This window comes from Aythya ferina (assembly GCF_964211825.1).
Source record: "Aythya ferina genome assembly, chromosome: 13".
NCBI classification, from domain to species: Eukaryota; Metazoa; Chordata; class Aves; order Anseriformes; family Anatidae; genus Aythya; species Aythya ferina.
In genome coordinates, this window is record NC_140311.1 from 1,731,010 (window position 1) to 1,749,813 (window position 18,804).

The 18,804-nt window shown below is 50.1% G+C and overlaps 1 protein-coding gene and 1 long non-coding RNA gene across 5 annotated transcripts; one reads left to right on the forward strand and one right to left on the reverse strand.

Annotated features, from left to right (window-relative positions):
- Positions 1–842: 842 nt before the first annotated feature.
- GPR174 (G protein-coupled receptor 174) lies at positions 843–8,813 on the forward strand. Of its 3 annotated transcripts, none has more exons than XM_084534324.1 (2): positions 843–945; positions 5,637–8,813. In XM_084534324.1, the coding sequence occupies exon 2, from the start codon at positions 6,234–6,236 to the stop codon at positions 7,218–7,220; it is 987 nt and encodes a 328-aa protein (XP_084390450.1). In that variant the 5' UTR covers positions 843–945; positions 5,637–6,233; the 3' UTR covers positions 7,221–8,813. The 3 variants fall into 3 exon arrangements, with proteins under 3 accessions (XP_084390450.1, XP_084390452.1, XP_084390451.1); XM_084534326.1 differs by lacking the exon at positions 843–945 and adding an exon at positions 1,791–2,137; XM_084534325.1 differs by lacking the exon at positions 843–945 and adding an exon at positions 3,560–4,011.
- Positions 8,443–18,612, reverse strand: LOC311443814. Of its 2 annotated transcripts, none has more exons than XR_014697511.1 (2): positions 17,738–18,612; positions 8,443–9,679 (listed from the first exon to the last, which is right to left on the reverse strand). It is a non-coding gene; the product is annotated as an uncharacterized lncRNA (long non-coding RNA). The 2 variants fall into 2 exon arrangements; XR_014697512.1 differs by lacking the exon at positions 17,738–18,612 and adding an exon at positions 14,689–14,885.
- Between the last annotated feature and the right edge of the window lie 192 nt (positions 18,613–18,804).

An 18,804-nucleotide genomic window follows, 5' to 3' on the forward strand; every position in this document is an offset into this window, starting at 1 on the left:
ATGCTGAGTTTTCCATAAAGAGATCTTACCCTCATCACACCCTCAGTCACTGGCCCTCTGTCCACTGACCCCAGCGTGCGCCCACCCAGGGCCACGAAGATGTCAATTAGCAATTAGCAAACATGCTCATTTTTCTCATGGCTTTTCAGTTCTTCCATTTCTGTATTTGTCATCAGCAGGGGGAAGAAGCACTAAATACAGAGATGAGCAAGTGTTTCTGCATTAGAAACGTGTGAATCCACAAGTCTAGTCCCTGGCCAGGCGGGTTTGTGCTGGGCACTGGTGAGCAGAATGGTGCTGGGAGCCCATGGGGACAGCAGCCCTGGCCTGTGCCCACAACCTCCGTGGTGGGGAATGAAAAAAAGACTGAAATAATCTCCTTCGACAGAGGAGAGAATGAGGAAAGAGAAAAGAAACTGAGTGATGAAACATCTAGCACAGCTTTCGGTCTCATCAGCTCGGTGTCCTTGCAGAAGGGGGGCTCTGCAAGGAGGAGCTGGCCCAGAGCCCTCGCTGGTTCCCAGAGCCCCTCCTGGTGCCCACGGGTGCCTGCACGATGCCACCAGGACACGGCTGGGGCCATTCAAGCCCTTGTGGTCCCCCCAGCCCTGCTGGGGCCACAGCCCCACTGCACTGAGCAGGAGCCACCATGCCGCTGTGGCAGTTTCCAAAACACACCAAACCCAGCGGCGCCTTGATATCTCTCTTCACCACAAAAAAAAAAAAAAAAAAAAAAAAAAAAAAAAAAAGGGGGGAAAAAAAAGCAGGTCCAGCTCTGACCTGCTGGCACAATGAGCAGAAATAAACCAGGGCTGGCGGGGAGGGCCCCGCGCCGGCGCAGGCTGCACGCTCGCAGCAGTTGCACTTTTGCTTTGTGTGCCGGGAGGGGTGGAAGCGCGCACCCGCAGCGGGGCTCCACGGGCACAGCCAGCCGAGCCTGCCAAGGTAGGAGCACGCTTCTTGTCCCCCGTTGCCTTCGATTCAAGGTTTAGCTTGTGCTTTCTTTAGTTATTATCGCCGTGTGGGTTTTGTGCCTCCTGCGTTATAAGAGGGCTGGGGGTGCCCAGCAGAGTGGCGGGTGGGGCTCCAAATTCACCACCATGGGTCCTCAAAATTAACTGAAGGAGACGGTGCTGGACAGGTCGAGCTGGTGCTCAGGAAGTGACCCTGGGCAGGACGAGGAGCCGCTCGCTGTCTCCATGTTTCAGCCGTTCAGCAAGTGCTGGCCAGAGGCCCTGAGCGTGCCAGCGAGATGGGCACGGCTCCAGCCCAGGTGCCGGGTCCCCAGCCCCGTTCCCCGGTGCTGCCCCAAGAGCACCCTGAGGCCCCGTGCCCAGTGTGGGTGATCCCCAGCCTGGGCAGAGCTGGTGGCTGCCAGAAGGGGATGGGGTGCTGGGGCAGGGATGTGGCTGGAGGGGGGCTTTTGGGGACCGTGCGACACAGGCTCCACCGGCACGTGCATACAAGTGGTGTATTTACTCCTTGCCTCACGTCCCACTTCAGCATGTCGGAGTGTTACTAAATGGGCTGCTCTTTGCAGAAGGCAGTGTGCTGATTTTCCACCAGCAATTTTTGCCACTCAATGGCAAAAACTCATGGAAAAGGAAAAAGGGTTCCTGTGCCTGCTGGTGCCCTGGTGAACCTGGTGTGCGCGGGATGGGATGGAGCCGGCACCGCGGGAGCGCTGGCTCCGCTTGCCCCAGCTCCATGCCACGGGCATGTGGCTGTGCCCTGAGGGTGGGCATCAACAGTTTGGGTGGAAAATTCAAGATTTTGGTGTTTGATGCCGCACCTTCCTACCATGGCCATCGGCGTGTGCCGGGAAAGGGACACAGGGGTGTGGGCAGCAGGCTGACAGCTGGCTCTGCTCCTTGGGGTACATTTTCCATTTTTTAGCCAGGATAAATATCAGCAAGAAAGAAGAGCTTGGGCAGATGGTTAAAAGGTAAAAGCAGTATATGTCACAAGGAATTAAACCAGAGTGTTTACGTTTTCTTGCACATTTGTGGGATTTACCCAACTGAAATCCCCCTGCCGGCCTGGCTGACTGTCCCACGGCAGGCCCACGGCTCCAGCCAGCTCTCTGGGGGCAGAAGAAATGCCCAATCCCCCCCAGAAGGAGTCCCAGGAGTGCGTGGTGAGGATTTATGGTACTCGGGGTTGCTTTGGGACCTTGCTGGCTTACCTGACAGCCAAAACCTCTCCATCCCCCACACCCAGCCAGCATGGACACAGGCTGGGAATGCAGGGAGCGCAGGCAAGGCTGGAAGCACCGATACCCTGAGCAGGAGCAAACAAGATTAAGGATGAACAACAGAAAGAAACCCCTTCATCCTGCTGTGCCAAGGCCCCACAGCCCCAACCTGTAACATCTTGGCTGTTTCCCTGCTTTTTCCCCATAATGAGCATTCAGCACTTCAGTGACTCATGTTTCGAGTAACCACAGACGATGATGAACAGGCACCTGCTCGGCTTCTCTGCAGCTGAAGCAAAACAAGCTGGCTGTGTCCGTACTGCCTCGCAAACACGGCGTTGGCAAATTTATTCTGGCAACCCAAGGCACAGCTGGTGCTCGGTGCAGAACGGGTGCTGCAAGAGCGGATGGATGCTCAGGAGGCCACTGGTACCCAGGGTTAGGATGAACCACACAGCTCCTGATGTAACCCCAGAGGTGTCTGCTCTGTGCCAGGGCAGCCAGGAATGCAGAAAGGCAGGGGCTGTGCTGCTTCGGGCCCTTCAGGCCAAGCATGGTGAAGTTTCAGAAGAGGCAAAGTAAACGAGACCATGAGGATGGCCAACAAAAACGCACTGTGGCTTCCGCGGGCAGACGCTACCAAAGAAGTAAAGAGAGAAATTTCCACCATCAACACAACAAGAGGCAAAACTGTCCCCCCTGGGGAAGAAGGTAGAAACCCAAAGGTCTACCAGAAAGCTGCTTCAGGAGAAAGAAGACTTTCTTTTTTTTTTTTTTTTTTTTTTTAAACGTGAAAGCAGCCCTATGTAATTAGTGGTTTATATTTGCATAACTTCTACTTTTATTTATTACGGATGATGTGATGATGATGATGACTATTTTAACTGTAATGACTGGTAGTTACCACTGCCACAACAGGACAGCAACAATTCCAGGGCCGTACAAAGCCTGGGCACTGGGCAGTGATGCTGTGCCCCCTCGCTGGTACCCACTGGAGGGATGTGCACACCCCAACACCGCCGCCCACACGGCTTCATTGGGACCCTGAGCTTCCAGCTGAAATCCTGCTGAGCTGGAATTTAGCTGGCAGACTCGTGTGCCCAGCTCTACTGAGTCCTGGCCCTTAAACAGCTGCCTGCAAACCTCACCTGGTGTTCGTGGCTCACTAAGGACAAACGAATTGTCTTCATCAAGCACCCTAAAGTGACTGGCTGTGGGGTCTCCCTGGCAAAATGAAGAGGGGGAAAAAAGGTCAGGAGGAAGAAGGAAGTCGTGCCTGGGGAGAGCCTCACCCCCCCAACACGCGCCCTGAGCCGACGAGAGACGAGTGCGGATGACGTGAAACAAAATTTCCTCTTTCTGCAGCTTTTTTTAGCCTCCTGCTGGTTTTTACGCAGCGCTTTTGGCTGAACCACCGCGCTGTGCAATGTGACTGCCCGGGATTTCCAAAGCGCACTTTCTCACCACCACGGGGCGGGTGATGCTGTCCCCTGCACCGGGGCTCTCAGGGCCCCCGGGGCCGCAGCAACATCTCTGCCCAGGCGGGGGTAGCAGGAAAGTCCCTGGGCAGTGGGGAGGGTGAAACACGGGCAGCTAAGGAGGCAGCTTGTGTACCCCAGCGATGGTTTGTCCTGGAGGGGTCTGTACCCACACTGCACGATGCTGAACCCTCCCCGGGAAGCTCACGGGAGTGCACCAAGCGCTGCCAAAACCCTGTCCCATCCGCACGCCCCTCGGTTACTGGTGCCAGTAAAGCAAATGGAAACTGAAGCCCTCGGCCCCAGTTCCCCACCCATGACTGATAAACCAACGAGTAGGTAAGCACCAGTTTTCCTACGTGACTGAGAGATTACTCACATTTCTAGAATTAATTGTGCCCTGGAGGTCAGCCTCAGAATTAATAGCAGGACTGGAAAGTCTTCGCAGAGGAGGCTAGCTGACCCCACGGCTCGTTAATGGGCGCCTCTGGAGCTGAATGCGATTATTTCTCGAGCCCTTTTGCTCTCCTGACTGAGTTGGATGTGGGCTCCCTGGAAAAAGGAAAACATCTCGGTCTCTTTGGACTCATCACTTAATGGTATGGCAAGAGAAATAAAATGAATGGGCACATAAAAGCTGCCCTGAGAACAGTTTCCTTTGGCAGATTTTGTAGTTTTACAGAAAGCTGCTCCAAAGTTGCAGTGCAATCACACCGACAAGTGCTGAACATCAGCCTCACTAAAAAGCTTCGTATTTTAGCACCTGTGCCTCAAAGTACAGGAAAAAGCATCACGGATTGCAGCAGGGTGAAATTTTTAATCTATAAATGTGCCTCGGGCACATCACATGGCACCACGCTTTTCTCATGTAGACCTGTAGGTTTGGTTCTTCACGCTGAAGCAAAAGGTGACCTGGAGAAAGTTTGATCAGAGATCTGAATTCCCTCTATATTTATTAGATCTGGGTTTTGGTTGGTTGGTTGGTTGGTTGGTTGGTTTGGTTTTGGTCTGACATATTCAGATATTATCAGCTGCCCACTATGCAAACAATTTTTGAACAAAGTCGTCCTACAGTCAGCTTAGTTTATGGGGAAATGACTCCTGGTGTTTCCAATGGCTGCAGCAGGCCTCCTCACAAAGTGGCGAATGGAAAGGCTCAGAAAAAGCTGTTGGGAGAAAGTGTGCATTGTTCTGTGGCAAAAAGCACTTAATAAACAGGCCACTTGTCCCTGCTTGCAGTACGAATGTCTTATTTTCAAAAAATAAATGAAAAAGTTGACCCCCCCCCCCCCAAAAAAAATGCGCGCTGCTTTGATGCACCTGTGCTGATGCACCTTACGAGTGGTGGAGGCTGAGCCTTTTCTCTGCCTTTCCAAGAGAAAGCCCTGGCAGGTAGCTGACAGCCGCCGTCCGTGCCTCCCACGCTGCCCTTTTGCCTGCAAATGCTGACGGTTTGGTGAAAGCCGCCGTCCTGGGGCTCCCACGCCGAGGTGCAGCACCGGTGTCTGTGCTGATGGAAGATTTACATGAAAATGCACAGGGCCATTCAGATGAGCAGCACATTTCTTTCCATCATCTTCTCGGTTCTTTGTAGCCGTGGCGAGCGTGGGAAGTTTCTGAAGGACTTTCCCGGAGGCCACGGGAGCATCAAACCCATGGGGAGGATGGTCCTGGGGCTGTGGGCTGCAGAAAGCAGGCATGAGCTGAATCTGCCCCGTGACGGAGCCGCTGCAGGGTGGGCTGTGCAATTAAACCCATTTTCTATCCGTTCCTCAGTGGTTTGTCCCTGACTTCCCTTGGGCGAGAGGTGGTGCTGGGTAGAGGGGTGAAGAGCTGACCTCTTCTAGCGAGGGGTTGCTGCTGAGGAGAGATTTTCCTCCCTCTCCTGCAGTCCTCCTGCAGGCTTTGCTGTGTGCGACCCGCGGCTCCGTGCGGCGCTGTAACTGCACCTCTCTGTCTTTCAGCTGTGGGACCGTGCCTGCCGTCAGACTCCTGTGCTGAGGGAAGGGGCTGCAATGCCACCCGAAAGGTGACCGAGGGTGCAGACCTGGCACTGGACTGTTGACTGCTTCAACACGTAAAGATGGATTTCTCTGTGGGGATCCCAGCTCTACCAGCACCGCAAGCAGCTGCGTTAAGGTCTGGTAACTTCTGAAAAAGCAGGAAGGACACGTACAATACAAGCAGGACTTGAATGAATCCAGAGCAGAGCTCCTCACCAGATGGGACAGGATCGCCTAGCTGAAGCCTCGTGCACAAACACCAGGGCTGAAGGAGGTTTACACCTGTTTATTTAGGAACCAAAAACCTCAGGACAACCTGGCTGCGGGGTGCCGGTGAGGACCATGTTACTGTGCCAGAGTGCTGACAGCACATGCCTGCGTTGGCACAGCAGAAGACTTCATGAAGAGCAAAGGTAACCAGTGCCCGAAAGGCAGGAAGGCAACGGCTTGGGACAGAGGTGCTACTGAGCTCGCAGCTCTTCTGCTCACCATCTACGCACAGCTCCTGGGGGCTCTGGGGGAAGAAACCAGAGCTGAGCAGGAATCTAGAGCCCAGCCATGGAGAACAGCTCAACCTGCTCCAACAGCACCAACCTCAAGCCCTACTATGCAGCTACATACACTTTCATCCTCATCCCTGGACTAATAGGAAATGTATTGGCTTTGTGGGTCTTCTACGGGTACATGAAAGAGACTAAACGGGCCGTAATATTTATGATCAATTTAGCCATTGCTGACTTATCGCAGGTTTTATCCTTGCCTCTGAGGATTTTCTACTACTTGACTGGGACATGGGAGTTTGGATCAGGCCTCTGCATGTTTTGCTTCTACCTGAAGTATGTCAATATGTACGCCAGCATCTACTTCTTGGTTTGCATCAGCGTGAGGCGGCTTTTGTTTCTTATGTACCCGTTCAGATTCAGCGACTGCAAACGCATTTGTGATGTGTACATCAGCATTGCTGGGTGGATCGTGGTCTGCATTGGCTGTTTGCCTTTCCCTCTGCTGAGAAGCGAAGAAGCAAAAGTTGCAAACAAGTGCTTTGTGGACCTCCCTGTACGGGAAGTTGACCTTCCCACTGCCATTGCAATGATGACGCTAGGGGAATTGGTGGGATTCATAACACCCCTTTTTATCATCGTATATTGCTCGTGGAAGACCATCTTGTCATTAAAAGAAAAAAATGTCGCTTCGCCTGATCTTGGAGAGAAAAAAAAGGCTTTGAAGATGATTCTCACCTGCGCTCTGGTATTTCTGATTTGCTTTGCGCCTTACCATATCAGCTTCCCACTGGATTTCTTTGTCAAAACCAAAAAGATTAAAAACTGCCGCGTCCAGGAGGTGATCTCCCTGTTTCACGCCGTGGCCTTGTGCCTTGCCAGCCTCAACTCCTGCGTGGACCCCATCCTCTACTACTTCACTACGGACGAGTTCCGGAGGCGGCTGTCCCGGCAGGAGCTGCAGGACAGCGTGCAGCTGCACAGCCACAGCTGCAGCAAGAAGCACTCCCAGGCCACGCTGCAGGAGGAGGCCACCGACTGCTAGCGCTGGCTGCCCCGGGCACGGCCCCGGGTACCGCAGGTGCTCGTGCGGATCTGGCCCGTGGCCGATCTGCTTCCCCAGGACACGTGCTGTAGGTGACCCTGCTCGAGCAGGACTCGATGAGCTCTGGAGGTCCCTTCCAACTCAACCACCCTGTGATTCTGTCACGCTGAGAGCCACTCCTCAGGCACGCTTCTGCTGGCCCCCAGGAGGATTTGAGCTAAAAATACAACAACAAAAAAGCCTGATCTACCCCCTGATGTTTTAATACTTTGGCTGCAAGTGTTCCCTGTGTAAGCACCACTATGTAAATCACACAGGCCCCACTCCCGAGATGGGCAACCAGGAGCAGGCTGGCGTTGGGAGGAGCAGGCCACACAGCCCTGCCCCGCTGCCACCCACCCATAGCCCAGTCTCACACCCTGGCACCAGCCAAGAGACTGCCAAGACTTTGGGATTTCCCCATCCAGCAAGAATTCAGTCCTAAAGTTAGCACGTGGCCCAGTATTATATTATTCTGAAGCAACTGGCGATGGCACAGCATCTTTAATGTCTACATGTGCCTGAGGCCTCAGGTCACCCCGAAGGCCTGGTTGCATCCATAAACACCCAGGACTCGATTCTGGGGGTGCGTCAGTTGACAGCTCCCCAAATCACAATGCCAATCAAGTGCTCAGACACTATTTTTTTCTACCATCAGCCATTTTCTTTTACCATCAGGTCATTTCTGGATCAGGGTAAGAAGTAGCAAAATGCCACGAGCGGCCCTTTTTACTGCCTGTGACAAGCTTTAAACACAGGGCCCTGCTTTGAGTGTATTTAGTCAGGGTAAGGGTCCAGTGAGCCTCTCAGGTCCTTTTTTTCTCCAAAAACGGGGTAAATGGTTCCCCTTTCTCTGACAAGAGACTCTGCACCATAACACCTGCTGTGGTGTTATCATCAGTATTACGGTGACCTGCCCCTGAGTCCAGGAGTTGACGATTTTGGGGCGGGGATAACTTTCTGTAGTTGTAGAAAATCCACCTTAGTGAAGTTCAAGTCATTAGCACCAGCTTCGTTAAGATGGGGCACAGGAAGCTGAGCTTTCTGCAGTTTACTGTGATGGGAACTCACTATATGCCGAGTCTAAGGAGCTACCTAACAGGTGGCTTTAAAAAGCTGAGAGAAATATTCAAATGTGGATGTATTTTTAATAGTAAGGTCTTTAAAATCAAACAACAGAAGCTTCGTGCTCCACTGGTACTTTATTTGCACCTTCTTGTATAATCTGTTGTTACGTGAACATTTGAAATGTTACATTTTGAATTGTAAAAATACTGTGATATTAGATTTTATTTAATGCAAATACTGTTTTATAGATTTTATTTATGAAAACATTTTGTAGAAAAATGATGTGAATTCCAGAGACTGTTGGAACACAGAAAGACCTTTTTAAAAAAACTTTTAAAATCCCTCTATATAATAAACCACCCCGCCCACACTGCCAGCCTGTGTCTGTACATGCATTCAGCTGAGTATGCACCACTAATTTGCAGAAACCGAGCAGCACATTGTAATTTGTTCACAACAATAAAAAAAACTATTTATTTTCCAGTATCTGCTTGCATTTCCTGTTGTATATAATAAAAAAAAATCATTCCTCCTCCCCCCCCCACCCCCAAATTTTAAATGCAGTTCTTGGCTTGCTCTCAAACCTTCAACTGCCTGCATCAGCAGTAAGTTCCTGCTTACAGACCATGTGGGGCAGCTCTTGGAGCATTGCTGCCTCCCAAGCACCTGGAGAAAACAGAACTGAGCACACACAACAGCTCCCAGCTGAGCGAGGCACGTCAGGCACGCATCAGTTCAGTGGTCATATTTGAAGATAATGCACAATTTTAAGCTTTTTTTGCCATTTATGAACACCTACACGTTTCAGACCCACCCTAAATGGAGTGTTTTCCCTTAGGTCCATCAGGCTGTGAAGTGAGTGGTGTTTTCTGTGGGATGGGAATGAAGCCCCCAGCACCAGAGGGAGAGTCCCTGACCTCTGCTATGCCAGCCACATGTGCACCCACCACTGGCCTCCTTCCCCCAGCCGTGTGGGAGGCAGCAGGACAGCCCAGCACGACCCCACAGAGCCACTTTTAGCTTCAGAGCGGGGAGAGAAATCACATGAAAGGTTGTCAGAAGTTCAGAAATAATCAGACGAGAAGAACTCAACGTGCTTCAATTTTCCCACTTAGAAAATACCGTAGGCGCAAGAGCAGCCATTTCCTCCACGGTGTGGTTTATTCATATTACTATTAACGGTCTCTTTTTACAGGAAGTCTGCTGCAATGGTCGCGGTAGCTCGCGTGAGCCGGGTTCAGGTGCTCTGCCTGCCTTGTCCTGCCATCCGTGGCAGCTCTGCTCCAGGCAGGGTTTGCTTCAGCTGCCCTCTCTGTCACCTCATAGCACTTGGCCAACGGTGTTGCAGACACCTGGGGAACAAAGATGTTGCCTCACTTAGGTGAGCAGAAGGCATACATCGTGCCCAGGGGTGGCTTGGAGCAGAAGGATGCTCCAGTGTCCTCCCAAAACACAAAACCCAAAACCCCCAGCTCGTGCTAGGCCCAAAGGAAAGGTGCATCCTCTTTCCAGCAGTTACATCTCAGGGGAGTTTTTCTTCATCTGGCAATGGAAGAAGACTCCTCCAAGGACTCACCCCGAGGCTGGAAGGCATGGTTACTGCCACACATTTTATTTTTTCTTCAGATTGTTGAATTAAGTTTATTCTCAACTTTGAAGCTTTGGAGCCTTCACCATCACCCTGAAAAAAATCATACCCTCCTGGGAAGTTTTCATTTTGTCAAAAATACAGTTTCTCATTTAAAAAAATAAAAAATAAAATAATAATAATAAATAACAATAATAATAATTAAATTAAAAATAAATAAATAAATCACAAGGCCAGGTAAAGCATTTTTCCCGGAAAGCTAGTGTATGCTTGGGGACCTTTGAGTGTTAAGAGCAGCACCAAGGCAGGTTTTTTTTTCGGGAAGCCCGGCATGAGAAGAGCATGGCAGGCTCGTGGGTTGAAGCAGAGCTCTCAGCTCTGGCCGTGCTGGTTTGTGAGCGTCTCGCCACCTTGTTTCCACCAGCCCCCCCGCCGCCGCGCGCCTCCGAGCCCACGCACCGCCTGCCCCAGCCATGGCCCGTTTCATCACAGCCCGGTGCCGCCTCGCACAGCTTCCCCTGCTAACAATACACAAAGGAAGAGACGTGACGGGGTTTCTGCATCTTGAGGCGTACAGTTGTACTTGCGAGCCAGGGCTGCTGCAGCAGCAGGGGAGCGTGCGCCCTCCCCCCTTCCTGTCTTCCTTTGCAGACCTTCCCGAGATGGCCGAGACAGGTCGGAGGCCACAGGAGCCAGGAACCTGTCGCTGATGGTGGGCTTGAAAAAAGCACTGGGAGCTCTCCACGTAACTCAAAGATCCCCTTCCTTACAGTTCTTTACCTAAGCATGGTTTTTGTTCCCCCATGTGCTTCTCTCCGTCCAGCAGCGCTGCGTTCATTCGTTATTTTGCCATCGGGTTGTCAGTGCCCAGTGAACGCTGCCCATTTCTCTGTACTCAGCATTAGGCTTTTCTGATGCAATCAAGCAAGCACCAGCGGCAAGTTCCGACACCTCGCTGTTCGCTTCCTTTTTTGCTTTGCTGTTAGAGGCCAAAAATCAGCATCGCCCCCGGTGTCCCCAGAACAGCTCGGCACCCGCGCAGAAAGCCCGCACCGCTGGCCGGGCAGCCTGGAACACAGCTCACGGCCGTACCCGAAAACCACAGTGGCCGAGCCAGATACAAATCAACCCCATCCAACACAAAAACAAGAAAGAAGATAAACTATCATCAGAGATGGTTTGATGAATACCCTGACAAAGAACAGAGAAGCTGGAGTGGTCACAGCAGTGCCTGGGTTCACACAGCCAGCTAACACCCAGCGTGGTCGGGCTCCAGATTTTGGGCTGATAAACCAACCTCTATGCAAATACGAGCCATATGCTATACACCAGGGCCCAAAAGACAGAGTTTCCAGATCCAGCTTTGAAAAAGGTTCTCTTATTTATCCAGGATAAAATAGCCCCAAAAAGCACATCCTCACAGCAGTTTTGGTAGCACCACTTGCTGCTGTGATGATTTTGTTGGGAAGTAAACTGCTTTACTGGCCCTTCTCTACAGTGATTTGCACTAATGAATTAAGTTGCAGGGGTAACACTGCTGATATAAAGCAGAAGGCCCCAAGGATTTCTCAAAATTTAAAAAAAACGTGCCACAAAGGAGATCATTTGGGAAGCTAGGTGGCTCTAGGAGGAACTTGGGGTGAAAATATGACGCTCCCGTTGAAATAAGCAGTCAGAGACAGGGATCATTGCTTTTCTTATCACATCTTTCCTCTGGTGTTTATTGCTTTCTGCTCTATTAAAGCCTTGAACTGCATTTAGGAATAATCTCCAGCTGTAACAGACTACTTTGGGGCATTGGTACTTTCTGTTGTGGTTGTCATCCCCCTGCTGCTGAGAGAGCAATCTTCAAGCAACAGAAGGAGGTGCCTAGCCCAGGGCCAGGCATATCCGTCTGATATACTCAGGCCTAGATTTGAGTGTAAAGGGGTTTTAGCATCACCTGAATCTCACTGGCAGGAGCAGATCCTGGTCCCAAAACACGGAGAAGGGATAAAGCTGTCACTGCTCCTCCTTGTAAGTACAGGAAGAAGAATGGTCAAAATTCCTGCTCAGTCCAAGAGGGGATTTAATTTCCTTTTTCCTCTTGCTATGGAAATGCTCTTGGTCATTCAAAGCAGTGGAAAAAAGAAAAGGTGACAAACCAGAAGCTGGTGCTGAGTACAGGGAACAGACCCAAACATGACTTTCAGCGGTTAGTGCTGTCTCCTCAAAGGGGAAGGTGCTTGTTCCTGCTGCACGCTCTATTTTTGTACCTTGCGTCAAACCAACACTGGATACAATCCGTAAACACCCCCAGCTGCTGGGAGGCTGATGTGGGGTTTTTCTGGTGGCAGTTGGCACTCCCTGATAAGGGAACTCCACGCTGCCCTGGGGACGTGACGACCGAGCGGTGGCTACCCAAGGAAGCCAGGCTGGCAACACGCACGGATGTCCCCAGAGCCCCTTCAGGCTGCTGCACCAGGGGACGTCAAGGAGTTCTTCACCTGGTCACAACCCGTGCTCAGCTCTGGGCAGACACAGAGGTGGCAGCACCAAGTTAAAGTGAGGGGGAGAATGAAGGCTCCTGGAGGTTGGCGACCTCCACGGTAAGCAAGTGGCTGAGCTACAGTTGTCAGGACTACAATTTTCAGTGCAGGTCTCATGAAGTTTTCGCCCCCTGCCTTTTTATTTTTTTTCCCCAAACCTAGAATTCAGGGAGGGGAAAACAAATGAACAAATAAAAACCAAACAACTAGCAAAGGTAGGGTGAATGCAATATAATGGGTTCCCATATTGTACTATGAGAATTAACAAATCCCTTCTGCCTACCCATTTTTCCAGTGAGCTCAACCATGATGCAAGAAGGAAAAATATCACTGGGGCTCCAGGTGAGGAAAGGCCATGGCTTTTACCAGCTACGGCGTGCAGTCATCTGTGGTCTGCTGCAAGCACCAAACGCCCAGCTTCATCTCCCTGCTCCCCTTCCAATGTCCTAAAGGAAGAAATCTACCTCAAACTCTCAGGTCCCCTGAGATCTGTTTTGCTGACTAGGTTCTCTAATCTGCTGGAAGTCTGCATAACGGCACTGAATCACAGGGCTGATACGTTGCCCAAACCCCACTATTACATGACAGGGCTGGTATTTAAAGAAATGGTAACTCCTTGTGGTCAGACAGAGGGCTGCGCAGCTAGAAAGAAAGTTCCCAGGAGACCTATGTAAAACAGAAGCTAAAAATCACATGGCTTTGAGTTTCTAGTTTAATGAGAGGTTTCTTATTTGAGTTAACACCAACCACCAAAGCTAGTCCCAGCCTGGTCCCGCTGGCGAGCAGCCCGTACCAGCACCAGCACAAGGACACAAGGACAGGGCCAGGTTCTCTCTGCAGGACAGTAAGGGAGGCATTTACCCTCCACCCTGCCATTACGTTGCTATCTTTAAAGCAAGCCACAGCCTACAAAAGGTTCCAGGGGACACGTCGGCCACAGGATAGGGATATCCTTAGAAATAACGCTACAAATTCCAGGAAATCTTTTACAAGCAAGGGTCAAGCAGTTCCCTTTTACCAGTAAAAGGGATGTGGGGCAGCTGGTGCTGTCTCCCCGGGGAGCAGAGGACCCCTCTGTGCCTCAGCCCCAGGGCCAGAGGCACCATCGTGAACTTCTGCCTGTCACAGAGGCAGGAGACAGCCACCAGAGCTGCCCAGGATGGTTTGGTGTGGGGCAAATGCTGCTGGTACTCACTGAGCTAAGGGACAGCCCAGTGAGCAGCAGGGAAATAAGTGAGCTGAATTTGGCACGTGAGCACTGAACTAAACGCACAAGAAATCCTGTTCGCAAGCCCTGCCGATGACTTCATTTCTGATGGGGTTTGCCCTCAGATTCCCATTGAATATCCACACACCTCTGAAGCTTATTCTGGATTGTATTTTGTAATGGGATCATACTCTTGTGCTGGCTCAAGGCCACATTTGATCCCAGCGCAGGGCCCTGGTGTGCACGGTGCCAACCCCCGGGTGAGCACCAGGGATTTGTTAGCATCAAGGGCCACGTGAGGGCAAGTTTGCCTTCATTCGCATTCATTCAGCAGAATGAGTTCACTTTGGGGGCTCGGGTGTTTGTTCTCAGAGATCTGATCTCTGCACGACAAGCCCTTGGTAGGATTAGCAAATGGGGACTGCAACCCCATCCATCCAAAGGCAAAAGGAGGAACACAGAAGCAACACTGCAAGGCTGATAGCAGGGCTTTGGAGCACACATCCATGCTCCCCAGTGCAATGGCACAGCCTGTGCAGCCTCTTCCACGTGTGAAAACATATAAGAGGTAGAAAATCAAGCAAAAAAAGAAAAAGAAAAAAAAAAAAAGAGAGAGAGAAAAAAAAAAAAGTCTTGTATAGGGAAACCATTAGTTCCACTGAGGAACAATGAATTTTGTGAGTCTAGGACATGCTATTATCCAGTGGTATTTATAAATAAGAGATACAGAAGCTGTTGAGATATGGAGCTCCTTCTCTCGCACTCGGGGCGCTCAGCCAGACACTTTGTTTTCCCTCCTGTTAGCATGAGTCACTTCCCTTCCAAAAATCTAGGGTTGTAATCTACCACAAAACAGGGCCCCAGAAATACAGTGGCAGTCAGCACCTCCAGATGCAAGCTCCTCTTAGCTGGTAGACAGTTTTACCTCCGAGTCACCTCCAGCCAGGCAAACCCATACCACAGGTCACGCCTTCAGACCGTCAGCAGTGGAAGGAGGTGGCACCTTTGGAGGGCCATTTCTGCTTCGCAGCTACCCACCTGCTTCAGCCGTGCCTTGCAAACTGTCCAACGTGATAATACCAGAGCCTTGATGAGAGCAGAAGAACTCAGGACATCAAGGAAAGCAGCTTATACTGCCGCGCAGATGTACGAGATAAGGCTGAATGCTTTCATTTCTTTTCAGAGCGCAAACTTAAGTGAAAAACAGCAGTTACGGCTCAGATCATAAGCGCAGATCACAGCCACGGAAGCGCTGTCATTTACTTCGTGTGAAACAGCCTGGCTTCCTCTTTTACTGTTAGGTGAGGAGGCAGAGCCCTGGCTGCTGCCAGCCTCACACTGTACCAGTGATGAGCACACCGGTGCGGACAGGGCAGCCTGAACAGTGGCTCCTACCTCTCTCTGATTTGTCTGAGCACTAAGGATTAACGAGTGAGAGGGGCTCCTGAGAATCTGAGGTGACAAAGCAGCTGTCACTGTCAAGCCCAGGGAAGCTGAAATACTGAATTACTGATCTTCACGTGAGAATGTAGAGTTACAACCGATATCATCTAAAAATAAAAGTATGAATAAATAAAATAAAGGCCCCACCTCCCCAAAGAAAGCAAACAGACACATGCCACCGACCCAAAACGAGGGATTGGTGATCATCAAAGAAACTGTGGGTTTATCTGTCGGTGGAGCTGTTCCTGATGAATCCCACAGGCAGGCACTCTAACGCCAGCAGAAGAGCTCCTGGCTCCTCTCCAGCCAGGGATTAGGCTCACAGGAAGGAAGCTCTTGTTCCAGAAGAAGGTGTCCACATACGGGCTTAACCTGGAACAACTTCAAATGTCAACATGCCCTAAAATGGAACAGCTCAAGAGAAGCTGAGCACGCCGGTAACACACACAGGTCACCTACACCCACAGTCAGAACGGCTCTTAAGGCAGTGAATTCACTTCTACATTTGTCAGTGTGAAGCCTGGGAGAGGAGCCACCCTACAAAATGACAGAAAACAAGCTTAAGCAAACAAAATAGTCGGAGCTATAAGAAATAATTTCCTTTGGAGGTGGAGTGCTAGGTGGCAAGGCTTTAATTATTCTCAAGACAGGAAATACACCCATTTCTATTGCCTAGGCAATAGAACGCAGATAAACACATAATAAAGAAATCATTTTAATGAAATAGTGTGACTATAATTATATATACATGTAATTATTTTGCTCAGAGTCTCAAAGCTTCAATCAGTGCTAGCATCTGGGCACCGTGCCATGCTGGCAGCCCAGCCATCCCCCAGCCAGCTTAAAACGAGGACAGTCAGAGCAGCTTTAATTCCTCCAAGCCCTACCTCGAGCGCAGTCTTCCCAGAAGTGGTAATTCAGCCACACGGCTAGCATGTACCCCTGCAGGGACTCCACGAGCTAACCGCACTGTGTGTATCTGGCCCTCCACGTGCTCTTTTCTGCTCTAGGATTTTTAGTCTGGGGCACATTAGGAGAATGTGAGATTAAACACATCAGATTGTGCATGTTTTTACCTAAAAACCATAATGTTTTCGTTCTTTCTAGCCCTCCTGAGTACTTTGGAAAGGGACAAGAAATGAAATTGTCCACCTGCAAAAACTAAAGCTGGCACCTGCTGTCGTTACGAAGAGGACCGTCCAAGTTAGCTCTCCCTGCTGCAAGCAGAGCCAAAGCAATCGGGGAAGAACAAATCCCAAGCATAGGAGGAGGATTAAAAATACAGTAAACCAAACTTCCTCGGCGAAATGCAGTGCTGATTTCAGAGCTGGGATATTTCTGCCATCACCCACCATAAACTCTTCTGAGCTACGCCTGTGTTTTTGGTAGCTTTTCCTGTGATGCAAAGAACTAAGAAAGTCCACAGAAATCAGCCCAGTCCTGCTGAAGTCCGAGCAGATTCCTTTCTTCTGGGTGCCTACATGCACACCGTGACTTTCGGTATAGCTGTGAGGTGAGTTTTTCACACCCTTGCTAGCAAGGCTGTGCTGCAACAGCCCATGGTACAGGGTTGAGCTTATGGTGAAATACGTCCCACTTTTAGCCAAACAGCTTAACAAGTCTGAGGTGCTAAAGCTTTAATTTCATATCATGCTGAGGCCTCTGTATGTCTTTTAAGTGTTTCATCACTGTCCCCATTTTTCCTTACCTGGATCTTCATCTCAAGGTATTTATATAAGCAAGCAACAACTTAATTCTTATGTTTTGTTTGTTTTGTTTTGTTTTGTTTTAACCACAAGATCAGGCTGAAGAAAAACCTGAAGTTCTAGCGTAGGGGAGCATCTCCTCTAATGGCAATGTCTGTCTGTCACTCACACCACCACCAGCCACCCACATCTTACGGGTCACACTCAAACAGAAAGCCTTCAGGCTTCTGCAGTGGCCAGCAGCATCTGCTCCGACTAACAAATGTGTTTGCTCTTCCTTGCCATTTTCTTCTCTGTTTTCCTGATCAGTGTTACAAATAAACTTGAAAAAACTCAAAGGTAGTACTGGAAGATGAATCATCCAAAGCACTGGAATCCATTTTAACATTCATAAAGGTATTTAAAGCTTTAGTTTAAAAACAATATCATAAAAGATAACCTGCAAGCTGGCATAAAGACAGTTGTCTGTACACAAGTGCACAGAGGCTGCTGATTGTTCTGTGCACGCCGATTACTTTTTGAGTCAGCACACTTGTAAAAACCAGCCACTGCTGTAAATGAGCTTGCATTTGCATCTTGGCAATATTATTAGTTACAATACTCATGTTTAAAGCATAGTCTTACTCAGCTATTAAGTAGTATTTCATACATTTACACGTTACTGTTATAAAGTTGCTCTTCACTGAAGGTAAGCTATGCCCAAAAGCAAAGACTCAACACCAGCTGAAGGAAGCCTGCCCCAAGCCACCTTTGTGTTTAGGTACAGTAGTTACTCGGAAACCTCGATTTCAGCCTAAATAGGTGCAGTGTCAGTTTGAGTCACCCACCAGTAGCCAGCTCGTGCTGAGGCACCGAGTTTTTATCGGTTATGTGTGTGTACCTTCCAGCCCAGCCCCAGGCAGCTCAGAAGCAAAGGGCTTGCTGACTGTGCCACCTACTGGTGCAAGGCAGCCTCCTGACTCTTGCAGAGCGGATAGATGAATTCAGCTCCTCAAAGATACCGATCTGGAAATAACCAGCGTTCCCAGGACCTTATTGGAAGCCACCTTGCAGCGGCAGCCCTTTGATCAGAGTGCCTGTCCGCAGCACAAAGCCATCAGGGCCAGAGCATGAGCCCAGCACGCCGCCCGCACGGCTGAAACTGCAGCTACTCTCTCAAAGACAGAGCCCCGAGGAGGTGAGCAGAACAATGTGTTCCTTCAATACGCTGGCTCGTTGCCTAGAACATCTAATAGGTTTTTAAGGAACTGACTTCATTCGTTTAAAGTCTTTAGCAGGCAAAGGTAAGAGAAACCGCTGCAGCCTATCTGGAAGCGTTTCTTGCGTTCCTGCTCCATGGCTGGAGACAGCCAGCAGGTTAAAGGCCTGCACGCTGCGAGCTCTCCCCGCACAGCTGCTCAGAGCTGGAAGGAAGAGTTCCCGTCTCTGTTTGCAATCCAGCCAAAGCTGAATGCTGCAGTCAGATGCTTTTGCCCTCTGCGACTAACTCGTTTCCAAATCTTCCCACTACCAAACCAAACCAGACAACCACCCCACCCTCGATATCCTCTCAGACGATCCGGAAATCTTCCCCACGGTAACTTGTCCAAGCACACAGCAAGCCTGCAGCCGCACGGACAAGTTTCTACTGCTTCCCCTGGTAAAACACACCTAGCTCTCTAACAGATTAAGAGGTTTCTACAGCACTGTAGTCCAGTAACAAAGTTAAGGACACAAAATTCCCTGCTACACTTACTGTTTTACAGACAAATGCTCTGATTACAAAGAGAGCAAAGCTCTGGTTTTGGGGACATGTCCTCTGCATTGCCCTATATGTAGGGAGAAGAGCTGCGTTAATTTCCAAGACACAACAACAAATTTCCCCACTGCCCCAGAGCTGGTCGACTCCTTTCCACTGCACACTTTCACAATGACAGAGGAGCTCCTCCTATAGTGGCATTTTACTCGCTAGTTCTCAGCACAGACAGCCTGCTTATTGTTTTACTTCCAGCTGTAGAAGTCACAG

Excerpts from the sequence above, each read along its gene's own strand:
- GPR174 (XM_084534324.1), top strand. The coding sequence starts at position 6,234 with ATGGAGAACAGCTCAACCTGCTCCAACAGCACCAACCTCAAGCCCTAC.